At 42.9% G+C, this 21,019-nt stretch overlaps 1 protein-coding gene and 1 pseudogene across 1 annotated transcript; both read left to right on the plus strand.

The window, feature by feature from the left end:
* The first annotated feature begins 5,388 nt into the window (after positions 1 to 5,388).
* LOC129835307 (uncharacterized) lies at positions 5,389 to 7,177 on the plus strand (annotated as a pseudogene).
* A 7,483-nt stretch (positions 7,178 to 14,660) lies between these two features.
* Positions 14,661 to 17,603, plus strand: LOC129835304 (uncharacterized). The gene is made up of 6 exons (XM_055900895.1): positions 14,661 to 15,134; positions 15,288 to 15,653; positions 15,769 to 16,107; positions 16,190 to 16,321; positions 16,451 to 16,500; positions 16,615 to 17,603. Exons 1-6 carry the CDS (start codon positions 15,089 to 15,091, stop codon positions 16,756 to 16,758), a joined length of 1,077 nt encoding a protein of 358 aa, XP_055756870.1. The 5' UTR covers positions 14,661 to 15,088; the 3' UTR covers positions 16,759 to 17,603.
* The last annotated feature ends 3,416 nt before the right edge of the window (positions 17,604 to 21,019 follow it).

Consider the following 21,019-nt stretch of genomic DNA (forward strand, 5'->3'; position numbering starts at 1 on the left):
AACAAATGGAAAAAGAAACGTAGATAGGTGGCGGCTAGAAAGCTGATGACGTCGACCGCCGAATGTCGCCCGAACAAGGAGAGGCACCAACTTTGGCGGAAGTCGTGACATGGAGGAAGAGACGGTGTACTCTGAGGTCAGACAGTAAAACAATACAGTACAATACAAACAATACAAAAGACGTCCATTAAAATGAATTAACTTTTTATTGACTCTAGTTTTTTAAACTTTATTATCTGTATTACTGTAACTGTAGCTACTAATGAATAAAGTAAATGATTTGACATTGGCTGGCTTGTGATAAAGCATTTAACAATAATCAAGACAAAGGAAGGTGAATGTATTTATTTAGGCCTTACGCAGGCCTCTTTAAAGAGTAAAAGACATAGATTTAGCACCATAAAACATATAAAATATAATATATATTGAAAAGTATGTGGACACCCCTTCAAATGAGTGAATTTGGCTATTTCAGTCACACCCGTTGCTGACAGGTGTATAAAATCAAGCACACAGCCAGGCAATCTCCATAGACAAACATTGGCAGTAGATTAACCTTTCTAAATAGCTCAGTGACTTTCAATGTGGCAGTTTCATAGGATGCCACATTTCCAACAAGTCAGTTCCGCAAATTTCTCCCCTGCTCAACTGTAAGTGCTGATATTGTGAAGTGGAAACATCTAGGAGCAACAATGGCTAAGCTGCGAAGTGATAGGCCACACAAGCTCACAGAATGGGACCACTGAGTACTGAAAAGCGTAGTGTGTAAAAATCGTCTTCGGTTGTAACACTTACTACCCAGTTCCAAGCTGCCTCTGAAAGCAATGTCAGCACAATAACTGTTTGTTTTGTTGCTTTGGCTCCCCCTCCTGTCCAGTTCAGGCGTTCGGGGTCGCCGGCCTTCTAGCTGCTGTCTAACCTGCTGCTGGCAAACGCAGTTCACTCATCATCCCCGGTCTCATCATTACACACACACCTGTTGTAAAACTCTCCACAATTGGACTCTGGAGCAGTGGAAACGTGCTCTCTGGAGTGATGAATCACGCTTCACCATTTGGCAATCCACCGGACAAAAAGAACGCTAACTGCCCCAATGCACAGTGCCAACTGTAAAGTTTGGTGGAGGAGGAATAATGGTCTGGGGCTGTTTTTCATGGTTCAGGCTAGGCCCCTTAGTTCCAGTGAAGGAACATCTTAAAGCTAAAGCATACTGTACAATTACATTCTAGACGATTCTGTGCTTCAAACTTTGTGGCAACAGTTTGGGGAAGGCCCTTTCCTGTTTCAGCATGACAATGCCCTCGTGCACAAAGAGAGGTCCATACAGAAATGGTTTGTTGAGATCGGTGTGGAATAACTTGACTGGCCTGCACAGAGCCCTGACCTCAACCCCATCGAAAACCTTTGGGATGAATTGGAATGCAGACTGAGAGACAGGCCTAATTGCCTAAAGTCAGTCCCCGACCTCGCTAATGCTCTTATGGCTGAATGGAAGCAAGTCCCGGCAGAAATGTTTCTACATCTAGTGGAAAGCCTTCCCAGAAAAGAGGAGGCTGTTAAAGCAGAAAATGGGGGACCAACTCCATATTAATTCCCATGATTTTGGAATGAGATGTTTGTCGAGCAGGTGTGCACATACTTTTGGTCATGTAGTATATGTATTATACACCAAGTGGAAGAATATTACACATATTTGTTTTCTTCGGTTTTGTGATAAGCGACAAAGGTGGACTGGCCATCTAGCATTTTGGGCAAATGCACAATGGGCTGGTTCATTTTAAGCACAGTGGGCCTGTCTAACTTGGGGTTTTCATGCAAAAATATCACTCTGGTTAACCTCTAACGAGCCTCTACCCCGGATCCGGGAGCACCCCCCCCCATTTTTCTTTGTCCACCATTTTCTCTCAACACCAGTAGCTATCACCAATTCGGCTAAACTAAGATATTGATAGCCACTAACCAAGAAAAAACCTCATCAGATGACAGTCTGATAACATATTTATGGTATAGGATAGGTTTTGTTAGAAAAATGTGCATATTTCAGGTAGAAATCATAGTTTGCCATTGCAGCCAGCATCACAAATCTCACCAAAGCTCCTAGAATTACTACAGACAGCAACGTGTATTACCAATTTACTCATCATAAAACATTTCTTAAAAATACACAGCACATAGCAATGGACAGACACAGATCTTGTGAATTCAGACAACATTTCAGATTTTCTAAGTGTTTTACGGCGAAAACACAATAAATCGTTATATTAGCATACCACATACGCAAACGTTACCCGAGCACTGATTCTAGCCAAAGCGAGCGATATCATATCATCGCCAAAATATATTAATTTTTTCACTAACCTTCTCAGAATTCTTCAGATGACACTCCTGTAACATCATATTACAACATACATATACAGTTTGTTCGAAAATGTGCATATTTAGCCATAAAAAAACGTGGTTATACAATGAAAATAGTAGCAAAACAAGCCTGGAAATGTCGGTCGCCATCTTTGAGTGATCTAGTTTAATCAATAGCTAATCATATACTTGACTAAAAAATACAGGGTTGACAGGAATCGAAAGACAAATTAGTTCTTAATGCAATCGCTGATTTACATTTTTTAAATTATCCTTACTTTTCAATACAGGTTGCGCCAAGCGAAGCTATACAAACAAAATGGCTGCGCAAGCTTTAACATTTTTCGACAGAAACACGATTTATCATCATAAATTGTTCTTACTGTGAGCTGTTCTTCCATCAGAATCTTGGGCAAAGAATCCTTTCTTGGGTCTAATCTTCTTTTGGTCGAAAGATGTCCACTTGTCCGTTGAAATGCCCACTAACGTACGACCGGGACCCCGAAATGTGCCCAGCGCGTCAAAGTGCACAACAAAGCAATGCCTCAAAATCGCACTAAAAGGATATAAATTGCTATACAACGGTTCAAATTAACTACCTTATGATGCTGTTAACACCTATAACGGGTAAAAACATGACCGGAGAAATATTACTGGCTACACTAATGCTTGGAAAAAGAGCAGGGCGGTGTCCACCACACGTCCGGCGCAGCTGGAAAAGAGTTCCTACCTACACGCTTTTTTGTTTTATAGTGGCTGTGATTGCGCAATCGATACCATTCAAAGCGTCATCACGTCAGTGATGTTACTTATGAACATTTCACGTCATCACATTAAAGGCATCCAGGGGAAGACGTAAGCAGTGTCTGTATCCTCATAGCATTCACAGTGGCCTTTAAACTGACTCCAGATCAGGGGCCAAAATGTGTGAAATCTGACTCCATGTCAGGGAAATTGATGTAGAATGAGTTCTGTTCCACTCAGAGACAAAATTCCAATGGCTATAGAAACTAGAGAGTGTTTTCTATCCAATAATAGTAATAATATGCATATTGTACGAGCAAGAATTGAGTAGGAAGCCGTTTAATCTGTAATGCAAATTATGCTAATGAGAAAACAGCACCCCCTATAGTCGCAAGAAGTTAATAAATGGCAGCCTCAAGGGAAAAAATGGGCCAGTGTGGGGGCTTCAATTATAAAAATGGGCCAGTGTGGGGGCCTCAATTATAAAAATGGGCCAGGGTGGGGGCCTCAATTATAAAAATGGGCCAGGGTGGGGGCCTCAATTATAAAAATGGGCCAGGGTGGGGGCCTCAATTATAAAAATGGGCCAGGGTGGGGGCCTCAATTATAAAAATGGGCCAGGGTGGGGGCCTCAATTATAAAAATGGGCCAGGGTGGGGGCCTCAATTATAAAAATGGGCCAGGGTGGGGGCCTCAATTATAAAAATGGGCCAGGGTGGGGGCCTCAATTATAAAAATGGGCCAGGGTGGGGGCTCAATTATAAAAATGGGCCAGTGTGGGGGCCTCAATTATAAAAATGGGCCAGTGTGGGGGCCTCAATTATAAAAATGGGCCAGGGTGGGGGCCTCAATTATAAAAATGGGCCAGGGTGGGGGCATCAATTATAAAAATGGGCCAGGGTGGGGGCCTGAAGGTAAAAAATGGGTTGCTGTGTTAGAAATGCCAAGGCCAATTTCTAGTCCTAGAACGCCCCTGACAAGCGAGCACATAGATATGCTCATTTTCATGTTTTCATACATTCATAGATATTTCTATATTAATTTGAATGGGAAAGCAGCCGTATGTTTGGGCCACAGGAAGTTGGTGGTACCTTAATTGGGGAGAACGGGCTCGTGGTAATGACTGGAGCGGAATCAGTGGAATAGTATCAAATGCATCAAACCCAAAATTTATTTTTGATACTGTTGCAAAGCTAACTAAAAAGCAGCATTCCCCAAGAGAGGATGGCTTTCACTTCAGCAGTAATAAATTCATGAACTTCTTTGAGGAAAAGATCATGACCATTAGAAAGCAAATTACGGATTCCTCTTTGAATCTGCGTATTCCTCCAGGGCTTAGCTGTCCTGGATCTGCACAGCTTTGCCAGGGCCTGGGATTGGGAGAGACACTTAAGTGTTTTAGTACTATATCTCTTGACACAATGATGAAAATAATCATGGCCTCTAAACCTTCAAGCTGCATACTGGAATCTCTCCCTCTCTCTCTCCCCCTATTTCTCTCTCTCTGTTTTTCTCTTTCTGTGTTTTTCAGCTGGCTGTCTCAGAGCTGTTACCGCTCTCATACTGCACTTAGTCTATACTCCACTTGCTCTTCAAGTTAACCATTTTAGTAACCAACAGTAAACCAACTCTTGATGAGGCAGCTTTATCTATTCATAGTTGACTGAAATCTGTGAAAATACACAAATAGATAATTATTAGGTAATTTGTAGTTCTTAGTCATACACAAACCCTGATTTTAAGTGTGATGTTAGACTATTAGAACCATGGACCTACTCAATAACAATATCATGGGAGAGCATTCTATCCATCTATTCTACTGAGTGTACATCCTGAATGAGAGATCACTAAAATAAGACTACTGTATTGTGTTTGCTGTGTTTTCTCCATAGATGTTTTCAGTGAAGTGACTTTGTGGTGATTGAAGCCCTCGTGGATGACAGTGTCATAACATGCATGTTTCAAAAAGGTCACAACTATGACTCTCTTTTACAACAGTAGCTGCAGTGATAAAGAATAATGGATCCCAAACTGTAATAATAAGTACTTAATATGTAATACATCTATAATGATGAGAATCTACTTATAAAACAACTATTCTAAATCAGTCCAGCCAGGATAATCTGTGAGACAGAGCTGTACAATACACATGAGAAGGACATGGGCGCGCCTGATTGAGGCTTCAACAACAATGTGTGTCCAGTTCGACCAATCACCTGTAACTCCATTGTTGAAGTGTTGTACATAGCAGTAGAGTTTTTCCACTCAAGACAAGTTGTGAAGTGGATGATAACTTTAAAGATGATCACACTGTGTCTGATATTTCCACTTCTCGTAGAGATGGATAAGGCAATCTTTAATATTTCTCTTATGTGATGTCCACACCTTGGAGACAAGGTTTTAAATGACTGTTCTACAGACACTTTGACAATCTAAAGTTGTATTTGGGGTAACTCATAGCATAGTTAATATGTTTTCATGTTCTCTAGTTGATGTGCTAGCTGGAACTGAGTCTTCATCCATACCTCAAGAGAGTGGTCTCATGTCAGCCAATGTTGGAGACACCATGTTTTTGCACTGCTTTCATGAAAGTGACAAGGCAGTATTGTTCTCTTGGTACAAGCAAACCTTGGGAGATAAACTTCAGCTCTTCTCAACTGTTAATAAGTTTGAAAGGAACGCAACATTCTACCATGAGTTTAAGGATAACCCTCGCTTCTCGGTGGAAAATGGCCAAGAAAAGAATCACCAAAGAATCTCAGACATGCAGCTGTCAGATTCAGGTACATAATACTGTGGGAGCTCTGATAGCAATAACATGGAGTTTGGAGAAGGAGCCATTCTCATTGTAAAAGGTAAAGAGACAGATTGTTTTTTAAAATCTGAATATAGAGATATACGGTGTAAATATAAAATATTCTCTTAATCAGATTAGATTTTAATTTAACAAATGATCAGTTAGAACACTTGCTATCGTGATATTCTAGAAATTCTATGGGTTAATAGACTCTTTTGTCAGTTTCAGGGTCCAGAAACATGACTGTGCTCCAGCAATCTGTGTCTGAGTCGGTCCAGCCAGGAGACTCTGTGACTCTGAACTGTACAATACACACTCAGACCTCTACAGGAGAACACAGTGTCTATTGGTTCAGACATGGCTCAGGAGAATCCCATCCAGGAATCATTTACACCCATGGAGACAGGAGTGATCAGTGTGAGAAGAGCCCTGAGGCTGAGTCTCCTACACAGAGCTGTGTCTACAACCTCCCCAAGAGGAACCTCAGCCTCTCTGATGCTGGGACTTACTACTGTGCGGTGGCCTCGTGTGGGGAGATACTGTTTGGGAATGGGACCAAGCTGGACATTGAGGGTAGGTTAAATAGCAAAATGCTGGTTTTATCAAAGTTCTTTCATTTGCAGGTGAGGTTTCATTCCAAAGTCTCTTAAAAAAGACAGACTTTCAGATTAGACAATCTACAGAAATATATGATCTATACTTAGTTCCCTCTATCACTATTTTAATCATCACTGGCCATAGAGCAGACCCTCTTCTCTTGGTGTACTGCCTGGGTGTAGCATTGGCTCTTTCGTTCATCCTGATCATTGTCCTTGCTAGCATCATGTACAAGATGAACAAGAGAAAGTGCAGAGGTAAATTATTAAAAAGTTACTATTCTTTGATATCACCATCTCAAAATGTCGCAAAAGTGGAAGACGTGGCAGGATTTATAGTCTTTTGTGTCATTGTTCTCAGAACTGGTCTCTCAGACAAGAGGTCCTACAGTTTCCCAGTCAGACGCAGGGGTAAGCAGGAATCGCTCTGTGTTGTAATGAAAATAGGACCTGTCAGCTCGCAAAAAAAAGGATTACAATTAATGTTCAAAATGTTGTTCTGTTTCTCACAGGCCCAAGATGCAGACAGTCTCCATTATGTAGCTCTGAATCTGACCAACAACAAGAACAGGTCTAGAAGACAGAGAAGCAACATGGAGGAAGAGATGGTGTACTCTGGGATCAGACAGTAGAACTGGATGAATGAAACAGTTGTCATTGTTTGCAAGATACCTCTTTAATAACTAGCTCTATATGAATGCTTCAATAAAATGTGATAAACTCTTTCAAGTGTAATATAACGTACAAATAATTGAACGTATTACTTCTCTGTCCAACTCATTTTACATCTGATATGCATGTGTAAAGAGAAATAAAGCATTATTAACTGTTAAACCAAATTAATATGTTACGCTCGTTGATGGAAGGATCGGAACAAGGTGTAGCGTGGTAGGCGTACATCGTTCTTTTATTGATGATACCGAAAAACAACAAATATAAAACGAAATGCACAGTTCTGTAGGGCTGGAAAGCAACAATACAAAAACAAGATCCCACACTCTACAGGTGGAAAAGGCTGCCTAAGTATGATCCCCAATCAGAGACAGCTAGACAGCTGCCTCTGATTGGGAACCATACCAGGCCAACAAAGAAATAGAACACATAGATTGCCCACCCTAGTCACACCCTGACCTAACCAAATAGAGAATTAAAAGGATCTCTAAGGTCAAGGCGTGACATAATATGAATAAATTGAACTTACAATGCATTCTGTTCACATTCCTCTGTGGTCATAGTGGAGGGTGTTACAGTGACTTTCCACTACTGGAAACGAACCTTTCATAGACCTTTAACGCAGGAAGACTGACCTGCAGCAACACACTGCACTATACTTTTCCTCTCAGGGCCAAAATACTGTTCATACCCCTGAGCGCAACAATGGTCTCCAAACACAGTGCTTACAATGTAAAGGTCAATGTCTTCAGTTATGTGAAGTCAGGTATTCCCTTGCATCATGTTACAGAAAATACAATGCAGTTATAGTGTAGGAGGTTTTCTTCTTTGTTTTCTCTTTAAGACATAGGCCTACAGATTGCATGCCACACACCCCCTCACATACACAGCAACATATGTACAGGTATTGTGTGATCTGCTATGAACAAAACTCGAAGATGTAGCTATCTACACTTTGGTAAGGCCTGTTGGCTTCTACACAAGACCCTCTGTCTCTCTCTCTCTTTCTCTCTCTCTAATTAGTTTCAGCAGGATATCTCAGTCAGTTGTATGACATACACTTTTGCTCTACATGTTGTCCTTTTTATCAACAATAGAACACCATTTTAATGAGGCAGCAAATGATCTATACATATTCTACAGAAATCTATGAAAAAACTATATTAACTATTTATTAGGTCATTTGACCTAGACATCAGAAGTCCGTAGTTAAACACAAACCATGGTTTGAAGTGTGATGTAAAGTATAATCAAATCAAATTGTATTTGTCACATACACATGGTTAGCAGATGTTAATGCGAGTGTAGCGAAATGCTTGTGCTTCTAGTTCCGACAATGCAGTAATAACCAACGCGTAATCTAACCTAACAATTCCACAACTACTACCTTATACACACAAGTGTAAAGGGATAAAGAATATGTACATAAAGATACAGTGGGGAGAACAAGTATTTGATACACTGCCGATTTTGCAGGTTTTCCTACTTACCAAGCATGTAGAGGTCTATCATTTTTATCATAGGTACACTTCAACTGTGAGAGACGGAATCTAAAACAAAAATACAGAAAATCACATCATATTATTTTTAAGTAATTAATTAGCATTTTATTGCATGACATAAGTATTTGAGACATCAGAAAAGCAGAACTTAATATTTGGTACAGAAACCTGTGTTTGCAATTACAGAGATCATACATTTCCTGTAGTTCTTGACCAGGTTTGCACACACTGCAGCAGGGATTTTGGCCCACTCCTCCATACAGACCTTCTCCAGATCCTTCAGGTTTCGGGGCTGTCGCTGGGCAATACGGACTTTCAGCTCCCTCCAAAGATTTTCTATTGGGGTCAGGTCTGGAGACTGGCTAGGCCACTCCAGGACTTGAGATGCTTCTTACGGAGCCACTCCTTAGTTGCCCTGGCTGTGTGTTTCGGGTCGTTGTCATGCTGGAAGACCCAGCCACAACTCATCTTCAATGCTCTTACTGAGGGAAGGAGGTTGTTGGCCAAGATCTCGCGATACATGGCCCCATCCATCTTCCCCTCAATATGGCGCAGTCGTCCTGTCCCCTTTGCAGAAAAGCATCCCCAAAGAATGATGTTTCCACCTCCATGCTTCACGGTTGGGATGGTGTTCTTGGGGTTGTACTCATCCTTCTTCTTCCTCCAAACAAGGCGAGTGGAGTTTATACCAAAAAGCTCTATTTTTGTCTCATCAGACCACATGACCTTGTCCCATTCCTCCTCTGGATCAACAAGATGGTCATTGGCAAACTTCAGACGGGCCTGGACATGCGCTGGCTTGAGCAGGGGGGCCTTGCGTGCGCTGCAGGATTTTAATCCATGACGGCGTAGTGTGTTAGTAATGGTTTTCTTTGAGACTGTGGTCCCAGCTCTCTTCAGGTCATTGACTAGGTCCTGCCGTGTAGTTCTGGGCTGATCCCTCACCTTTCTCATGATCATTGATGCCCCACGAGGTGAGATCTTTCATGGAGCCCCAGACCGAAGGTGATTGACCGTCATCTTGAACTTCTTCCATTTTCTAATAATTGCGCCAACAGTTTTTGCCTTCTCACCAAGCTGCTTGCCTATTGTCCTGTAGCCCATCCCAGCCTTGTGCAGGTCTACAATTTTAGCCCTGATGTCCTTACACAGCTCTCTGTTCTTGGCTATTGTGGAGAGGTTGGAGTCTGCTTGATTGAGTGTGTGGGCAGGTGTCTTTTATACAGATAACGAGTTCAAACAGTTGCAGTTAAAACAGATAATGAGTGGAGAACAGGAGGGCTTCTTAAAGAAAAACTAACAGGTCTGTGAGAGCCGGAATTCTTACTGGTTGGTAGGTAATCAAATACCTATGTCATGCAATAAAATGCAAAATAATTACTTAAAAATCATACAATGTGATTTTCTGGTTTTTGTTTTAGATTCCGTCTCTCACAGTTGAAGTGTACCTAAAATTACAGACCTCTACATACTTTGTAAGTAGGAAAACCTGCAAAATCGGCAGTGTATCAAATACTTGTTCTCCCCACTGTATATGAATGAGTGATGGTACAGAACGGCATAGGCAAGATGCAGTAGATGGTATAGAGTACAGTATAAACATATGAGATGAGTAATGTAGGGTATGTAAACATAAAAGTGCATAGTTTAAAGTGGCTAGTGATACATGTATTACATAAAGATGGCAAGATGCAGTAGATGATATAGAGTATCATATATACATATACATTATATTAAATGGCATTGTTTAAAGTGGCTAGTGATACATTTTTGATCAATTTCCATCAATTTCCATTATTAAAGTGAGCTGGAGTTGAGTCAGTATGTTGGCAGCAGCCACACAATGTTAGTGGTGGCTGTTTAACAGTCTGATGGCCTTGAGATAGAAGCTGTTTTTCAGTCTTTCGGTCCCTGCTTTGATGCACCTGTACTGACCTTGCTTTCTGGATGATAGTGGGGTGAACAGGCAGTGGCTCGGGTGGTTGTTGTCCTTGATGATCTTTATGGCCTTCCTGTGACATCGGGTGGTGTCGGTGTTCTGGAGGGCAGGTAGTTTGCCCCCAGTGATGCGTTGTGCAGACCTCACTTCCCTCTGGAGAGCCTTACGGTTGTGGGCGGAGCAGTTGCCGTACCAGGCGGTGATACAGCCCGACAGGATGCTCTCGATTGTGCATCTGTACAAGTTTGTAAGTGCTTTTGGTGAAAAGCCAAATTTCTTCAGCCTCCTGAGGTTGAAGAGGCGCTGCTGCGCCTTCTTCACAACGCTGTCTGTGTGGGTGGACAAATTCAGTTTGTCCGTGATGTGTACGCCGAGGAACTAAATACTTACTACCCTCTCCACTACTGTCTCGTCGATGTGGATAGGGGGGTGCTCCCTCTGCTGTTTCCTGTAGTCCACAATCATCTCCTTTCTTTTTTTGACGTTGAGTGTGAGGTTATTTTCCTGACACCACACTCTGAGGGCCCTCACCTCCTCCCTGTAGGCCGTCTCGTCGTTGTTGGTGATCAAGCCTACCACTGTAGTGTCGTCCGCAAACTTGATGATTGAGTTGGAGGCGTGCATGGCCACGCAGTCGTGGGTGAACAGGGAGTACAGGAGAGGGCTCAGAACGCACCCTTTTGGGGCCCCAGTGTTGAGGATCAGCGGGGTGGAGATGTTGTTACCTACTGGGGGTGGCCCGTCAGGAAGTCCAGTACCCAGTTGCACAGGGCGGGGTTGAGACCCAGGGTCTCGAGCTTGATGACGTGTTTGGAGGGTACTATGGTGTTAAATGCTGAGCTGTAGTCGATGAACAGCATTCTCACATAGGTATTCCTCTTGTCCAGATGGGTTAGGGCAGTGTGCAGTGTGATTGCGATTGCGATTGCGTTGTCTGTGGACCTATTGGGGCGGTAAGCAAATTGGAGTGGGTCTAGGGTAGGGTGGAGATGATATGGTCATTGACTAGTCTCTCAAAGAACTTCATGATGACGGAAGTGAGTGCTACGGGGAAGTAGTCGTTTAGCTCAGTTACCTTAGCTTTCTTGGGAACAGGAACAATGGTGGCCATCTTGAAGCATGTGGGAACAGCAGACTGGGATAAGGATTGATTGAATATGTCCGTAAACACACCAGCCAGCTGGTCTACGCATGCTCTGAGGACGCGGCTGAGAATGCCGTCTGGGCCTGCAGCCTTGCGAGGGTTAACACGTTTAAATGTTTTACTCACCTCGGCTGCAGTGAAGGAGAGTCCGCAGGTTTTGGTAGCGACCCGTGTCTGGGCACTGTATTGTCCTCAAAGCGAGCAAAACATCCTGGTCTGCGATGGGGCTGGTTTTCTTTTTGTAGTCCGCGATTGACTGTAGTCCCTGCCACATACCTCTTGTGTCTGAGCCATTGAATTGCAACTCTACTTTGTCTCTATACTGATGCTTAGCTTGTTTGATTGCCTTGTGGAGGGAATAGCTACACTGTTTGTATTCGGTCATGCTCCGGTCACCTTGCCCTGGTTAAAAGCAGTGGTTCGCGCTTTCAGTTTCGCGCGAATGCTGCCATCAATCCACGGTTTCTGGTTTGGGAATGTTTTAATCGTTGTTGTGGGTACGACATCGCCGATGCACTTTCTAATGAACTCGCTCACCAAATCAGCGTATTCGTCAATGTTGTTGTTGGACGCAATTCGGAACATATCTCAATCCACGTGATCGAAGCGGTCTTGAAGCGTGGAATCAGATTGGTCGGACCAGCGTTGAACAGACCTGAGCGCGGGAGCTTCTTGTTTTAGTTTCTGTCTGTAGGCTAGAAGCAACAAAATGGAGTCGTGGTCAGCTTTTTCGAAAGGAGAGCGGGGGATGACCTTATATGCGTTGCGGAGGTTAGAATAACAATGATCCAGGGTTTTACCAGCCATGGTTGCGCAATCGATGTGCTGATAGAATTTAGGGAGTCTTGTTTTCAGATTAGCCTTGTTAAAATCCCCAGCTACAATGGATCCAGCCTCAGGATATGTGGTTTCCAGTTTACATAGAGTCAAATAAAGTTCGATTAGGGCCATCGATGTGTCTGCTTGGGGGGGAATATATACGGCTGTTATTATAATCGAAGAGAATTCCCTTGGTAGATAATGCGGTCGACATTTGATTGTGAGGAATTCTAAGTCAGGTGAGCAGAAGGACTTGAATTCCTGTATGTTGTTATGATCACACCACGTCTCGTTAATCATAAGACATACCCCCCCGCCCCTCTTCTTACTAGAAAAATGCTTGTTTCTGTCAGCGCGATGCGTGAAGAAACCAGCTGGCTGCACCGACTCCGTTAGCGTCTCTCGAGTGAGCCATGTTTCCGTGAAGCAAAGAACGTTACAGTCTCTGATGTCTCTCTGGAAGGTAACCCTTGCTCGGATTTCATCAACCTTGTTGTCCAGAGACTGGACATCGGCGAGTAGTATGCTAGGGAGTGGTGCGCAATGTGCCCGTCTCCGGAGTCTGACCAGAAGACCGCTTCGTTTGCCCCTTTTACGGCGACGTTGTTTAGGTTCGCCGTCTGGGATCAGATCCATTGTACTGGGTGGAAGGCAAAACACAGGATCCGCTTCGGGAGAGTCATATTCCTGGTTGTAATGATAGTGAGTTGACGTTGCTCTTATATTCAGTAGTTCCTCCCGACTGTATGTAATAAAACCTAAGATTACCTGGGGTACCAATGTAAGAAATAACACGTAAAAAAAACAAAATACTGCATAGTTTCCTAGGAACGCGAAGCGAGGTGGCCATCTCTGTCGGCGCTCAAATCATCATCTGGGCCAAGAAGAAAGAGCCTCCTTCTAATTATATGATGAAAGGATTTTTATCTGTAAATACATTACAGAATAAATAGTATATGAGGTATTGTTGGTTAAGTAAAGACTATTGACATGTTTTCTGTTTCTCTGTGTTATGAAGTGACTGTGTGGAAGTGATAGAGGCCCTAGAGGATGACAGTGTCATAACATGTGGCCAACCAGATCCCAACTACTGTATGACTCCCATGGACCACAATGGCAAGAAAAACATTAAGTAAAGGATCCACTGACTCTTGCTGTTGTGTCTCTTACTTTGGGTGGACAAGCCCTCTGTTGGCCAGCTGCAGTACATAGTATTGTAGACAGTATGAGCTGTAGTTAGACCTAATAAAGGATAAAACCACAGTAGTGACATTGTTGAAAAAATAAACCTGAACATCGACATATTCAAACTTGCTATGTGATAAAGTTGTCCAACACAGAATCAAGCTGTACAAGAACATAAGAGAACAGTGTTTATTCCATTCGTGGCCTACTCGGCGGCCTATCGAGTGTTCAGCCAATGAAATCTGACCATGAAAAACAGACGCTACCTTAGATTTTATTTTTATTTAACCTTTATTTAACTAGGCCAGTCAGTTAAGAACAAATTCTTATTTACAATGCGCCTCCCTATGGGACTCCCAATAACAGCCAGATGTGATACAGCCTGGATTCCAACCAGGTACTATAGTGACAAATCTTGCACTGAGATGCAGTGCCTTAGACCACTGTGCCACTCGGCAGCCCAAAAATGAACCACTGAATGCAAACGGTAAGTTTCCATTCTTTTCTGTAGAGAGACTGCATTTTACACAGGTCAATCTCATCCCGTGAAAGAGCAAGCAAGGAATATCAACTCCTCACCTTTCTTTTAATCTGGAAAGCATGTCGGTAACATCTAACTCAATTGACTAATGTTATGCATGTTTACTATACATTTAAAGTGCTTACTGTAGGTGTTTGGTAAATGTTTAAAATGCGGTAATCATAGTTGTTTTTTTCAGGCGCATCTCAAACACCAGATCTTGTTCAGTCCACTTCTTCCCAGAAAGCAGAGCTGGGAGGCAATGTGACTATTGAATGTCACATGACTAGTGAAAACATAAACTACATGCTATGGTACAAACTCACCACTGGCATGGTGCTTCAGTACATCACTATCTTTGAAGTACCTGAGTGATGTGGTATTCTACAATGAATTTGATGATGGGTATCAAAGGATTACATCTTTATTTTGTCTAAAAGGTGCCAACCTCACCAGAGTTCACTTCCTCCTGAAAGCTTGAACTGCCTTCTACAGACATGAAGTGAGAAATACAATGTAAACCCCTTGTGTATGTCAAAGAGGACATATGTACCAGTAGTCTCAGCCACCGACCCAAATGAAGAAAAAATACAAACCAGTAACATTGACTGTACATCATTTGAAGGGCTGCTTTCCACAGGACACATGCTAGATTGATTGAAGTTTTTATCACATGTGTATGCCTGTTCAGACAGCCAATAATATCACTCAGTTCAGAGTTTCCACCTACTTCATAATGATTACCCAATGAGTGTCATCATATAAAAGGTGCACTGTTGTCAGACCCAAACACTGTACAGTTCAGAAAGGAAATGATGATTATATATTGGACAATCTTTTTGTTTTACGCCAATTTGGGTAAGTAAGAAAAATAAATGTGGATCCTTTTACTTTTTTATATCATAGTCTTTTTTAAGCAATTTGAATGACTATGTAGTCTGAATAATGATAATAATGTATATTTCTGTACTATAACTTGTCTTTGATTTATTTAGTTTGTTTGTTTCACAGGTTGTGCACTTAACAAGGATGTAATCCAACCAGACCCTTTGATAGTTACACAACTGGGACAAAGTGTATCTCTCACTTGCTTTTGTCGATCTAATTTGATGGTCAGAGTCTCTTGGTTCAAGCAAACTGTTGGACAGAAGCCTCTTCTCATGGCATCATCATATTATCGCACTAAAAATAGTTTTTATTCCAACAACTTTAACAAGGACTTTAATGAGACCAAACGTCTGAGTGTGAAGAGAGGTGTTGACAGCTGTAACCTGACCATCTCCAAGACAGAGTCAGGGGACTCAGCTACATACTACTGTGGTGCTATGGAAGAGGGCGAACTCAAATTTGGAGAAGGAACTGTTTTAATTGTCAAAGGTAACTTAAGTCGCTACCTAATGTGTGTTCATATCATGCTAAATGAATGAATCTAGCAGGAAAATAAAATGTACACACCATGATCTTACTCACTCTCTTTAGATTCTCTCTTTAGAGTCCAACAGCATGTCTGTTCTCCAGCAGCCTGTGTCTGAGTCAGTCCAGCCAGGAGACTCTGTGACTCTGAACTGTACAATACACACTGAGACCTGTGCAGGAGAACACAGTGTCTATTGGTTCAGACATGGCTCAGGAGAATCCCGTCCAGGAATCATTTACAACAATGGAGACAGGAGAGATAAGTGTGAGAAGAGCCCTGAGGCTGGGTCAACTACACAGAGCTGTGTCTACAACCTCCCCAAGAGGAACCTCAGCCTCTCTGATGCTGGGACTTACTACTGTGCGGTGGCCTCATGTGGGGAGATACTGTTTGGGAATGGGACCAAGCTGAAATGTTAGTGACATTTTTAAAATGTTCTAATCTTTTATCCCTGCTTGAACAAAATGTCCTGAATTTCCTGTCTGTATTTCTACAGATGATTGTAAGGAGGACCATGTTCTCTTGGTGTACTGTCTGGGTGTAACGTTGGCTCTTTGTGTCATCCTCGTCATTGTCCTTGGTTGTGTTATGTGTAAGATGAACAAGAAAACCTCTCTGCTGTGCAGCGGTAAGCGTTATCATTGCCCACAATATATGCTTAAACTGTTGGTGCAGTATACATTACATGTTATAGTCATGAAACTGGGTTAATTCATTGTATGATGATGATGATGATTCCTTCATGTTTGTCTAAAAGGAACGCATCCTCAGTCAGGTAGTCCGGCAGTCCCCAGTTCTCATAACCAGGTATGCAGACCGTATAGTGAACTATTCTGAGTATGACTTTGATGAACTGTAAACAGATCCTTCTGTCAGGTCATTTCCTGATGTTGTGGGAATTTGTTTTGCTATTCCTCTTAGGATCAAGAACATGATGACACACTCACATCGGTCCATTACGCTGCTCTGAATATCATCCACAAGAAGCCAAAGACCCAGAGACAGAGTATCGCCATGGAGAGAGACACGGAGTACTCTGGGGTGAGGTGCCAAAACATGGACTGAAACATAGATTTACCTCCTTTAAGACTTGCATTGCTTTTCTGTTACACTGTGTGTTTTTATCATTATAATTGTGTTACAATTGCTTGTATTCTGTCAAACTCCTTTTTACATTACTGTTGTGCATTTTAGATCAAATAAAACATGAATTCACTGTAATTTAGATGTATTGTTTGATTTTCTCTCATATTCTTCAAGTTAAATTGGGAAGTTTGCAGGTACATTGCATCCTGATTACATGATGTTTATAATAGCATGCGTAGAGTACATTCTACTGACTAAAACTTTCAGTTGTCTCAAACTCTCTTTTTAAGCTGTATTCTGCATCACATCTCTGTGGTGTTCTAACAGTCCTAAATAGATTTTCCACTCAGTTTAACTCATCTCAAACCAAAACCCCAGTAATGACCATCAGTCCTCACCACACACTGTCTTCACACACCTCAGTGCATCAAAACCACAAACATCCATGTCACTAAGAGCACAACTCACTCTCTTCATGAGAAAAACCTGAATTAAAAATTAACTTCTTAGCTGAGTATATTTTGAAGAGAGCTGATAGTGTCGAAAATATAATCCAAATATGACAATGTACGCATAGTAATTGAGAAGTTTTGACAAACAATACAAAATGTGAATATGCATATGTGCAGGTTGAAGTACTGCACTTCATTTCTCTTTGAGGTACGTGGAAGTCCCCATAACTACCTGAACAGTAGAGTTGGCAGCAACTTTTAGAATTGTCCAAATGTTCAAATTGTTCACTAAGAATCGTTGAAAACGTACTTTCCTGTGATAGATCATGTGTGTAGTCATAATATCTGTCAATAAAGGCCCAACAAAGACAATATTTGGTTAAGAATCTTTATCGAGGTAATTTATTACATACATAATACACATCTGTATCATGTTATAAATCCATTTCAGCATCATAGAGTCACTTGTATCAAACAGGCTAGTTAGTAGTAATGATCCAGTGATGATGACTAACATCAACTAAGTTATTATTAAGTGTAGCTTAGTTACCAGGAGGAGCCACACAACCATTCTAAATAAAATGGGTAGCAGAGTGCTCTCTATATGACGGTGACAATGACTCGTGTTTGTGTCTAGTTTTGTATTGAGTTCCAGGGAGTAGTTGAATAGGTATGGGAGACAACCTATTTATTCAAGTCCTCTCTCTGCAATGTGTTGTCCTCTTTTAGTTGTGTTGATAGCATGTCACTCACACCCACCCCCACACAACAAGTTCACAGGTACTCTGCAGTCTGCTGTAAGCCCAAGACGAGGCTGTATCTACGCTTTGGTCAGGTGGGCCTGCTGGCTTTGTGCACACAGGACCGTCCTACCTGCTCTCTGTGTCTCTATGTGGTTTTCAGCAGGATGTCTATGTTGTGTCACTGTTATCACTATCTTTACTTGCTGTTCATGTTGCCCCTGACAGCTTACAGCCAAAGCATCCTGGATATGGATAACTGTAATTTCACATTTCAAAAGCATGAAATTAGTTTTAATCTGACTCTTTGTAAAGTTGCCCTTACTGATGTTTGATCGTATCATTGTGGGATATTCCGGTATAATGAAAGCTATTTTGTTTATTGGTGCATATCTCATGATTAAAGGTCAGTGTAGAAATGGGAAGACCGAAAAAAATTGTGTTTCCAAATTCAGATAATTTTTCTAAATATTGTGTGGTTCTCCTTAGCCAATTAATGTACTCAAGTGAGAAGAACCAAACCTGACATTGAAGGTAAGACATTTGAACAGCTGATCTAAAAAATAAAAAAATAAAAATGTTGCATGAAAAGTACAAAATATTTCAAAACATTTTCTCTTCTCACATAGGGTACCAAATGTAGGTCCCCTATTATAAAGTCTATGTTTGTTCTTTTCTGGTCAGCAACCTTAAGAACTCCCTTGTTATATGTATGGTTTTTTCTCCTTCAAGAGAATCAACCTGGATTGCTCAACTACATTACATTTATTCTGGTTGTTATCATTATTATCCTGATAATCTTGTGGAGAAGATGTAATGTAGTTGGGACTGGGAGTCAGGAAGCAGATGGTGAATTTAATAATGAAAGGATAAACAAGAACAAACTTAAGCAGCACACTGAATGTGAGAGAACAATACCACCTAATGACAACTGAGGGCTAAGTAATCAAGGAGAAAATTATGAGCAGGTGTGCGCAATGATGGTTTCTAGGTGTGCACAATGTGGGTTGCAGGACCGGTGGTTAGTAAACCAGACGTCGAGTGCCGAGGGAGCAGGCATGACAGCACCCACCTCCCGATGCATTGCTCCAGCCGAAGGATGACGCCGGCCAGGAGAATTAGGGTCCACGATGTCTGCCACCAGGACTCAAAAGGCTCTCCACAGGACCATACCCCTCCCAGTCCACTAGGTACTGGAGTCGACCCACACAATGTCGGGAGTCCAGGACGGACCTAACTGCATAGACGGGGTATCCCTCAATGTCCAGGGGAGGTGGAGGGGTGTCGTGGGGGACGGCATCAGCCAGGGGTCCTGGAACCACCGGCCTGAGGAGGGAAATACAAAAGGAGGGTGAGATCCGGTAGTTGGTGACGATACCTCGTTGACTCTCCGGTGGACCTTGAAGGGTCCCACAAACCGGGGGCTCAGCTTCGGAAGGGCAGGTGGCGCGGGAGGTTCCTGGTGGAGAGCCAGACATGATCACCAGGAAGGAACATGGGAGCCTCACTGCGGTGGCAGTCCGCCTAATACTTCTGATGGCGGACTGGAGCCTCAAGTGGGCGGCGTTCCACACATCCTCTGCGCTCCGGAACCACTCGTCCACTACAGGAGCCTCGGTCTGGCTCAGAGTCCACGGAGCTAGGGTCGGCTGATATCCCAGGACGCACTGGAAGGGAGTCAGCCTAGTAGAAGACCCTTGCCCCTCTGCTCTAGTGGACCCCGGGTGAGCACGCTGAAGCTGGTGCCCCTCCTGGCCGCAATAGCGACAGAGTCCCAGCTTTCTCTGGCGATACTGGAGAGGTGTGTGGCCCCTACCTCCATGGGTTCAAGTTCTGCCTCAGCACAGCCAAAGGAGGGAGGCAAGTAGTGAGTTGGACACCGGCGTTCCCGAAGAAGATTATCCAGACGGATGGCTATCGAGATGAGACCGTCCAAGCATATGTTGTCATCCCGACATGCCAACTCCATCTGGACCTCCTCACACAGTCCACTGTGGAATAGAGTGCGGAGCGCCGGCTCATTCCATCCGCTGGAGGATTCCACAGTCAGAAAGGTGAGGGCGTACTCTGCAGCTGTCTGGGCACCCTGCTGGAGTTGCTCACCTCCATCTCTGCCAACTAGATAATGGTCGAAGACGGCCATGAACCTCTCATGAACTTCTCATAGGAACCCAGCTCCTCCTCTACTCTCTCCAAGACTGCCGTAGCCCACTCCAATGCCCTTCAGCAGGGAAATGACCGTGGCAACCTTGGACCTCTCGGTGGTGGGGGCTCCCGTTTGATAGGCAAATAGAGAGAGCACTGGAGTAGGAAGCCAAAGCATTTCGATGGAGTACCGTCATACTTCTCCGGAAGGAACAGTCGGGCACCACTGATTTGGGCGGACGGATGAGTAGGCTGGGGACTGGCTCACTTGACGACCCGTTGTAGGAGGCTCTCTGATAGGGGCATGGAGAACCTTGTTGGTGGTGTCGAGGCGGTGGAGAACGGAGGATCTCCTCCATGGCCGTACCCAGTTGCACTAGCTGGTCGTGGTGTTGGTGTCACGTTCGTCTTCTTGATAGACAGTGGACAAAGGCGCAGCGTGTGGAAAATACATCTTATTTTATTGAGAAGAGAGAGAAAACACAAAACGAACACTATACACAAACTAACAAAACAACAAACGACCGTGAAGCTAAATAACGTAAGTGCACAGACAAGCAACAAACGTTCAACATAGACAATTACCCACAAACAGCTAAAGCCTATGGCTGCCTTAAATATGTGTCCCAATCAGAGACAACAATAACCAGCTGTCTCTGATTGAGAACCAATTCAGGCAACCATAGACTTTCCTAGACATCTACACTGAACACTAACCCATCTACTCTACTTAACCCCCTAAACCATACAACCACCCTAGACAAGAAAAAAAAAACACATACCTTCCCCATGTCACACCCTGACCTAACTAAAATAATAAATGAAACAAAGAATACTAAGGCCAGGGCGTGACAGTTGGTGGGGTAGACGACCCTGTTCGTTGATCATCTGGAAGATTGTTTT

Source organism: Salvelinus fontinalis, chromosome 36, assembly GCF_029448725.1.
Source record: "Salvelinus fontinalis isolate EN_2023a chromosome 36, ASM2944872v1, whole genome shotgun sequence".
NCBI lineage: Eukaryota > Metazoa > Chordata > Actinopteri > Salmoniformes > Salmonidae > Salvelinus > Salvelinus fontinalis.

Bases quoted from the DNA above. Each gene is read 5' to 3' on its own strand.
- LOC129835304 (XM_055900895.1), top strand. From the start codon at position 15,089: ATGATGATTATATATTGGACAATCTTTTTGTTTTACGCCAATTTGG. The intron at 15,654-15,768 runs GTAACTTAAGTC...TTCTCTCTTTAG, and splicing joins AACTGTTTTAATTGTCAAAG to AGTCCAACAGCATGTCTGTT. The intron at 16,322-16,450 runs GTAAGCGTTATC...TTTGTCTAAAAG, and splicing joins AACCTCTCTGCTGTGCAGCG to GAACGCATCCTCAGTCAGGT.